At 58.6% G+C, this 8,785-nt stretch overlaps 1 protein-coding gene across 1 annotated transcript in view; it reads left to right on the top strand.

Moving 5' to 3' along the window:
• DHX37 (DEAH-box helicase 37) overlaps positions 1-8,283 on the top strand; it is a 30,984-nt gene extending 22,701 nt beyond the window's left edge. The window contains exons 16-27 of the mRNA XM_081251894.1: positions 1,053-1,164; positions 2,546-2,652; positions 2,806-2,994; positions 3,415-3,539; positions 3,640-3,756; positions 5,023-5,195; positions 5,988-6,102; positions 6,228-6,365; positions 6,565-6,659; positions 6,752-6,825; positions 7,463-7,560; positions 7,715-8,283. Of these exons, the coding sequence (XP_081108020.1) occupies positions 1,053-1,164; positions 2,546-2,652; positions 2,806-2,994; positions 3,415-3,539; positions 3,640-3,756; positions 5,023-5,195; positions 5,988-6,102; positions 6,228-6,365; positions 6,565-6,659; positions 6,752-6,825; positions 7,463-7,560; positions 7,715-7,800 (1,429 nt within the window). The 3' untranslated portion in view covers positions 7,801-8,283. The remainder of the gene's footprint in view (positions 1-1,052; positions 1,165-2,545; positions 2,653-2,805; positions 2,995-3,414; positions 3,540-3,639; positions 3,757-5,022; positions 5,196-5,987; positions 6,103-6,227; positions 6,366-6,564; positions 6,660-6,751; positions 6,826-7,462; positions 7,561-7,714) is intronic.
• Positions 8,284-8,785: the final 502 nt, after the last annotated feature.

Below are 8,785 nucleotides of genomic sequence, written 5' to 3' on the forward strand. Positions count from 1 at the left end.
ACCTAGGAGTAGAATTGCTGGGTTGTACGATGACTCTGTGTTTCACATTTTGAGGAACGACCAGACTGTTTTCCATGGCAGCTACTCCATTTTATCTATACATTCTCACCAGCAGTGTGTGAAGGTTCTAATTTCTCCACATCTCACCGATGCTCACTCTTTTCTACTTTATAAAAATGAAAGTACGAGGTGGTATCTCACAGTGGTCTTGGTTTGCATTTCTCTAATGACGTTGAGCATCTTTTCACGTGCTTATGGGCCATTTGTACGTATTCTCTGGAGGGATGTCTATTCAGATCCATCATTTATTTTTTTCTTTTTATAGTATTTGCTATTTTATTTTATTTATTTACTTGGTTGTGCCAGGTCTTAGTTGCGGCAGGTGGGCTCCACAGGCGGGCTCTGTAGTTGCGGCTCGCGGGCTCCATAGTTACAGCATGCGAGCTGTTAGTTGCAGCACGCATGTGGGATCTAGTTCCCTGACCAGGGATCGAACCTGGGCACCCTGCATTGGGAGCGTGGAGTCTTAACCACTGCGCCACCAGAGAAGTCCCTATCATTTACTTTTCAGTCAGGTTGTTTGTCGTTTGATTGGTGAGTTGTAAGTGTTCTTTGTATAATCCTAGTGTTGGATCCTTGTCAGAGGTATCATTGGCAAATATTTTCTCCCAGTCTGTATGCTGGGTTTTATTTGTTTGTTTTCAATAGCTGTATGCTGTTCTTTTTAACGTTGCTTTACATTACAAAAGAAAAGAAAATTGAGAAACTATGCCAAGAAAACTCGTAAGCAATAAAGTAGTTAAAGCGTCCCGAGTGCCGTGTGCCAGGCAGTTCTAAGCAGTCTATGTGAAGATACCTGAAGTATCTTTACCAATCCCAACGGGGCAGCTGCTATGTTCGCCCATTTCACAGGTGAGGAAAGTGAGGCAGGAAGAGGGTAAACACCTTGCCTAGTAAAGTGGTGGAGTCAAGATTCAATGCCAGGTAGTTGGGCTGAGTTTCTTCCTTATTCACTTAACATTTCTTAGTCTCTGGTGCCTCCTTCTGCTCAGACTCTATTCATCTGCGGTTTTCGGTGACTTTGAGAAGTTCCCCCCTCCTGAAATCACCCGGAGGCCTGTCGAAGACTTGACCCTTCAGATGAAAGCTCTCAACATAGAAAAGGTCAGTTGCAGCACTAGCCCTGCCATCACCCCACTGATCTGCCAGGGTACCTGTGTCCAGTCTGGTGGGCAAGGGCGACCCCAGCCCCTCATGGGTTGTTCCTCCTTCCCTGCAGCCCAGGAAGCCCTAGGAGCTGAGCCCTGTGGTGCTTGCCCAGCCCCCTGGCGGTTTCTTGTGGGCCCCCCACCTCCCCAGTGCTGCACCCAGTGACTGTGTCCAGGGGTGCCCGCCTCTGCCCTGCCCCGGGAGGGCTGGTGCAGGCAGAGAGAACCGCCCCCATCAGCAGCCAGTCCCAGCCCTCCCTTCCCCCCAGCCCCTGACAACCACGAGGCTGCTTTCTTGCTGTCCCTATGGATTTACAGTTTGGACATTTCATAAAAATGGAATCATGATATTTGTCCTCTTTTGTCTGGCTTCTTTCACTCAACATCGTGGTTGGTTTTTTTCGGGGTTGTTTTCTAGCCAATGTAAACTTCATCTATCTGTTCAACACACAGTAAGATAATATAAAAGATAGGACCATGCTTTTCCTTGCTAAAAGTTTTTACATTAGTTATGTTTGGTATTTTATTTTCAGTGTCAGAGAACCTAGCTGACAGTTTGAATCAGAGTCAGTTACTCTCAGCAAATATTGTAAATCGATACCTGTTTTATATTTCTGTTGTTTGGATAATCCACGGCTGAACGTAGCAGCGTTGTGTTTTAAAGGTTCGTCCACACTGTTGCATGTGTCAGAATTTAGTTCCTTTTTATGGCTGAGTCACATTCCATCGTATGGATGGACCCTGGTTTTTCCATCTATCGATGGATATTTGGGTTGTTCCTGCCTTTTGGCCGCCGTGCCCGGTGGTGCTGTGAACATGTATGTACAGATGCTTATTTGAATGCTGTTTTGAGTTGGTCACTCTACGGTGCCACCCTCCCTGACCCCGGTCACTCCCTGTCCCTGATCTGTCCCCTGATCATCTCACTGTCTGGGCACATTTTCTCCTGTGATGACGTTTCTTCTCGTGTATACTCACTGGTCGTCTGCGGCCCCTTGTGGCTGAATGAAAGCTCGATGGAGGCTGAATCCTTGTCTTGTTTTTCTCTATCTCCATCACCAAGAACAGCCTCTGGCGCACACGAGGTGCTCAGTACATGCTTTTGAGTGAGTGGATGGTGTGAATGAACGAAGGAAGAGGGCCTCTGGAGTTTCCCCGGCCCGTGGATTTGGCATGTGTCCGGGCCCCCATGTCCCATGTTCTGAGTGTGAGTGGTGCTCGGAGGGCAGGCGGTAGGAGCCCCGTCCTCCTGCCAGGCCCGGCCTTGCTCCCTCCTCCGGTCCCCTGCTTCCTCCTCGGCATTCACCCGCCTCCTGCCGTGTCTCCCTGTGTCCCAGGTCATCAACTTCCCCTTCGCGACGCCCCCCTCTGTGGAGGCCCTCATCGCCGCCGAGGAGCTGCTGATCGCACTGGGTGCCCTGCAGGCGCCCCCAAAAACAGAAAGGTGGGGCAGGAGCTTGGGGGCAGTGGGGGGCCCAGGTCCCGCCCCGCTCTCTGCCCTCTCCCCTCTCCCGAGCTGACCGAGCACCAGGCCTCTGGGTGCCGAAGGCTTCTCGTGGAGCCTTCCCCGCACCCACCACAGGCCTCCGTCCTCCAGGGTGAAGCAGCTGCAGAGGTCCCGGTGGAGCCGCCCCATCACTGAGCTGGGCAGGACCATGGCCACGTTCCCTGTGGCACCGCGCTACGCCAAGATGCTGGCGCTGAGCAGGCAACACGGCTGCCTGCCATACGCCATCACCATCGTGGCTGCCATGACTGTCCGGGAGCTGTTTGAGGAGCTGGACAGGTGGGAGCCGGGGGCTGGGCATTCGGGGGCCGCCTGCCCTTGGCTGAGCCATGGTGTGGAGCCTGGCCTCCTAGGGCACCTCTGACTTGTTGAGTGGTCTTGTACGAGACCCTCGCCCGCCCTGCGCCTGGCAGCATTCTGATCTCTACCGACCTCTGTTTGTTTTCGTTTTTGTTTTTGGCCACGCCGTGTACCTTGTGGGATCTCAGTTCCCTGACCAGGGATGAAACCCGTGCTCCCTGCAGTGGAAGCGCAGGAGTTCTAACCACTGCACCGCCAGGGAAGTCCCATGATCAGGGTCATGTTGATCAGTGACCCCCACCAGGCATTTTTGGGCCCACCCTGAGTAACTGGCGTGTCCCCTGCCCCTGCAGCCGTGTGTGGCCAGGGCAACAGCCTACGTAGTGTGTGTGTTTGCAGGCCAGCTGCCAGCGACGACGAGCTCGCCAGGCTGAAGGGCAAGCGGGCCCGGGTAGCCCAGATGAAGAGGATCTGGGCGGGGCAGGGAGCCTCTCTGAAACTTGGGGACCTCATGGTGCTGCTGGGTGAGTGCCCTGCGTGGTGTGGCGTGTGGCTGGTGGGGAGGTCACGCGGGGTGGGACAGGGCAGCGAGAAGGAGTGACGCCCCCCCCACCCCATCCACAGGTGCCGTGGGGGCCTGCGAGTACGCGGGCTGCTCTCCGCAGTTCTGTGAGGCCAACGGGCTGCGGTATCGGGCCATGATGGAGATCCGGCGCCTGAGGGGCCAGCTGACCACTGCGGGTATGGCCCTGCGCCCGGCAGAGAACTGGACCCCGTTGGCGTTTAAAGTCGCTTTTGAGCGACGTCACCCACGTACAGTCGATCTCCGTTATTCACAGATTCCACATCTGCGAATTCACCTGTTCGTTGGAATCTGTTTTAGTGCTTTTGCCACTTCTGTGGTCCTTCGAGGGCACGCACATGAGCAGGGCAGTGACGTGTGCACGCTCTCCCGTCAGGCTGTCTGTCCAGCTCATCCTTCCCTCGGTGACATCTCTCTCGTCACCCTCTGTCCCGGCTCTGGCCTGGACCGGCTGCTGGCCGCACCTCCTGCCCAGCAGCCTCGTGCAGGGGTCCCTGCTCCCGAGTAGGGTCCGGCCCTGGTTGGTTTCTCCAGCAGTGGAAGGGGCCCCTCTCGTTGGAGTCGGGGAGCAGCTGACGGTTCAGCCCCTGCTTCCCGCTCCTGTTGGTCTGAGTGGTGGGGACCGGACCTGTTTGAAGCCACATTAGGGCTGTGCGTGGGTGGCAGGTCTTCCGCGTCCCGTCCCAGTGTTCTGCCTTCTTCCTGTTTCTTTCTTCTTCTCTCTCTTTTTAAGTTAAACAACATAGGTTTCACTGAAGGTTCTGTAGGGAAGACAGATTTACATTGCAAACCTCAGAACAGAAAGCCCTGGACTCCCCCGGCGGCCCAGTGGTTAGGACCCCATGCTTCCACTGCAGGGCCACGGGTTCGGTCCCCGGTCGGGGAGCTGAGATCCGCAAGCCCACTCTCCCCACCTTCCTCCCCCGTCCTCCTCTCGTTGTTTCCCTGCCGCCGCCTCCCGCCACAAGCAGCAGGGCCCAAAGCCCCAGCTCCTTTCTCCCCACCTGCGAAGTTTTCCAGAGCTTCAGATCCTTCTCATGCAGAAGAAGGAGGCCTCGCCCCGCGTCTCGCGCCTGGGCTCAGCAGCGCAGGGCCCTCGAGGGGAGAGGTGGTCTCCACACTCGTCCTGCTCAGAGACCGTGGCTCGTCTGCCATGTCTCCTGGCTGGGCGTGCTCCCTGCCCCGAAGCCGACGGAGTCAAGTGCGAGGTCTAGCAGCAGCACAGCCCGCTGCCTGCAAGGGAATTGGGGTTTTGTCCCAAGGACGAGGCAGACGTGGGTGTGGGTGGGCATCCTCGGTGGACGGGGGCCGAGATGCGCAAGTCGCTGAGGCCAGAGCTCCGAGCTGCACGGCGTGGGGCCTTCCAGAAGGCCGGGTGGAGCCAGCCCCCGCCTCGCCTTCCTCACGCCTGGATCTCCCCCCAGTCAACGCCATGTGCCCCGAGGCCGGGCTCTTCGTGGACCCCAAGATGCAGCCGCCTTCCGAGAGCCAGGTGACCTACCTGCGCCAGATCGTGACGGCCGGCCTGGGTGACCACCTGGCCCGCAGGGTCCAGAGTGAGGACCTGCTGGACGACAAGTGGAAGAACGCCTACAAGGTTGGACGCTGGCTCGGGGACGCGCAGCAGGGCAGTCGCTGCGCCCAGGCCCCCCGCCCTCCCTGCCCTCAGTCTCACGTCCTGGCAGCCTGGGCACTCCAGACGCCCAGCTCTGGGCAGCGTCAGGACGCCTGTGAGGGGCAGCCGGGGGGACCCTTGGGTGTGGATGGGCCTGTCCTCCCGGGTCACGGGTCCCGCTGCCTCTGGGAAGGTCCCCACCCAGGGCCAAGGTGGAGTGACGGTGCAGCCACTTCTCCCTTTGGGCGTGAGCTTCGCCCCAACTTCACTGAATGGAGATAGAAGCACATCTCGTACAACCTGTCATTGTAAAGTGTACAATTCAGGGGATTTTAGTCTATTCAGAGTTGTGTACCCATCACCACAATTAAGTTCAGAACGTTTTTATTATCCCAAAAAGACTCTGGATAGCCATTGCGGTCACTCCCCATTTTCTCTTGAGTCTCCCCACCCCGTGAATCTGTTTTCTGTCTCTACGGATTTGCTGTTCTATACGTCTCACACGAATGGGATCCTCCACCGCGTGGCCTCTTGCACTGGCTTCCTTCGCTCAGTGCTGCGCTTTTTGGCGAGTCACGCTGCAATCCGTGTCAGTACCTCTCACGGCAGGGTACGCGCTCCGTCGGCGGACACACGCCACCAGGGTGGCCGTTTGTCACTTGACGGATGCCCTCCTGCTTTCCTGGCTGAGGGTGTAACTGGATTCAGGGGGTCAGCCTCACCTGGCGCTCATGCATCCCCCAGACTCACGCCCACCCGCCGTCTCTCTCGCAGACCCCCCTCCTCGACGACCCAGTCTTCATTCACCCCAGTTCCGTGCTCTTCAGGGAGCTCCCTGAGTTTGTGGTCTACCAGGAAATTGTGGAGACCACCAAGATGTACATGAAAGGTAGCGCAGCTGGCCAGCCCCTCGCCTGACCCACGTGGCTCTGGTGAGCCGTGTCGCTGGACCCTTGAGGGGAGAACCCATGAGCCCTTCGCCGAGCCCCCATCCCTTCTTTCCTGGGCCCCCAGGCGTCTCGACTGTGGAGGTGCAGTGGATCCCGGTCCTGCTGCCTTCTTACTGCCAGTTTGACAAGCCCCTTGAGGAGCCGCCCCCCACCTACTGCCCCGAGAAGGGGCGGATGCTGTGTCACCGGGCCAGCGTGTTCTGTGAGTCGGGGTGACTTCCCGGCGGCCTTGGGCTCCACTGGACACGTGGTCCCGCCTCCCGAGTGCCCTGGGCGGTGTGTGTGTCCTGCGCCGTGTCATCCCAGGCTGCGGGCCCCCTTGGCGGGCGGGGAGGGGACTGGCGGGGGAGGGTGGCGTGGGGCTCCATCGTGGCCCCTGCTCACCGGCTCGCGCGCCCCAGGTCGCGTCGGCTGGCCACTCCCCGCGGTCCAGGTGGATTTTCCGGAAGGCCTTGACTGCTACAAGCACTTTGCCCGGGTTCTCCTGGAGGGGCAGGTAGGCGGCACAGCTCCCTTGGCCCCTTCCTTGGCACCTCGGGTGGGACGTGAGCCCCAGATCTCTCTCCCCATCCTGTGGTGTCTCCCCAGGTCTTCCACAAGCTGGCCTCATACAAGAGCTGTTTGCTGTCCAGCCCCAGCACGATGCTGAAGACGTGGGCCAGGTACAGTCTCTCCCGGGGGCGTCGGCTCAGCACGTGGTGGTGGAGGGAGCTGAGACTAGTGTCCTGGGGCCGCCGTAACAGATCCCCACCCACTGAGAGCCTTACGAAGACAGGAGTCTCTTCTCTTGTGGCACTCCCGGGGACTCAGGGTGAGGCTGTGGGTCCAGGAGCCCCAGCCAGCACTTGGTTCTGAGCATCCGCTCTGTGCCGAGCGCGTTCTCGTGTTACGATCGAGCCGTGACCCTGTCCCGTGGCGTGTCCCAGGGCAGGGAGGTTGTCCCCAAACAGAACAACTAGTACAAGTGGCAGGGGTGGCACAGCTACGAAGGGTCAAAGCAGGATGTGGAGGTGAGGCGGCGGGCGGGCGGGCTCAGTCAGGAAAGGCTGACTGAGCAGGGTCAGGGGGGGCAGGGCTGCGAGCCGGGCGGGAGTCTGGAGGAAGGTTCCAGATGGACGAGCACTGGGTGGGCGGGTCAGAGGCAAGCGGTGGGAGGTGATGGAGTCTGGATCCTTCCATCCGGCCGGCACCCCCAGCCTGCCGGAGGGAAGGGGACTCCCTGCAGTTCCTGGGCACACCTGGCAGCGGTGCCCGCGTGTGGGCCTCGTGACGCCCCACGTCCTGCCTCCCCACCCGCAGGCTGCAGCCCAGGACAGAGAACCTCCTGAGAGCCCTTGTTGCTGAGAAAGCCGACTGCCGAGACGCCTTGCTGGCTGCTTGGAGGAAGAACCCCAAATGTGAGTCTGACCAGGAAGGGTGCCCCGTGGCGAGGGCATTGCAGGGGGACAGGATGGGGCCACCGAGGGAGCCCAGGGTTAGCGGGAGGGTGCGCCCTGTGGCGGGTGGGCAGGCACAGAGCCGCCCTGACCGTCCTCCCTCCCACCCCTGCAGACCTGCTGGCCGAGTACTGCGAGTGGTTCCCGCAGGCCGTGCACGCCAACATCGAGAAAGCCTGGCCACCCACTCCTGACCGCTGACCCGGTGCCGGCCTGCAGGGCCGAGGACTGGCCTGAGGACCCAGGGGGCTGGCAGTGGCCGGTGGCCACCATGGTCACCCTGACCCCAGACTGCTCCCAGGAGGCAGGTGGAGCCCCCTGGACACCCTTGGTCATCTTGGCTCGATTCTGGGCACAGCTTGCTGCCGCCCTGGGCAGTCCCACGCGGGGTGGCTTTTGTAACTCTTTATTACAGGGTGGATCATGGTTTTATCTCCCATGCTGGTCCTGCTTTAAACGTGCTCTGTGGACGACATTAGTCCCTTGTAGAGCAGCAGGGCTGGCTGGAGGGTGAAGGCGACCATGGGCCCTTCCTCCACTCCCTGTTCCCTGCGGGTGTGGTGCACCCTGCCCACAGCCAGCGAGGTCCCCCAAGGCTCCCTCCGGCTCCTGTGGAGTGGGTGTCCCCTCCCTGGAGTCAGCTCCCCGCTGGCTACATTGCTGTAATAAACCTTGACTGTGACAACAGGTGTATACCGCGTCTACTGAAGTTCTTTGGGCCAACCTCTGAACATGGGGGTGGTCCAGGGACATCTGCATGTGCGCGTGCACACATCCGTGGAGACTAGTCTGGATGGATGCTCATGAACGTGTTAGTGGTAATCCTGTGGCACAGTTATAGAGGTTGATCATTTTTCTCACTTTTACTTTAGGTATTTTTCCTGAATCAGTTTGTATTAATATCAACGCATAAATTCGGGAATTCCCTGGTGGTCCACTGCAGGGGGCACGGGTTCGATCCCTGGTTGGGGAACTAAGATCCTGCAAGCCGCGCAGCACTGCCAGAAAAGTAAAAAATAAACACAAATTCTGTAACATAAACACATACGTAAGACAAAAAAACAGAGATACGTGTTTAATATTCCAAAACTATTCACTTTCTCCACAGCCTAGCTACTAACCCTACTGTTCCCCCAAACTAGGCGGTCTCCCCTACCCCACTCCCTCTGCATTTAAGCCATCTGCA

Source organism: Mesoplodon bidens, assembly GCF_964165515.1.
Source record: "Mesoplodon bidens genome assembly, chromosome: 13".
Lineage (NCBI taxonomy): Eukaryota > Metazoa > Chordata > Mammalia > Artiodactyla > Ziphiidae > Mesoplodon > Mesoplodon bidens.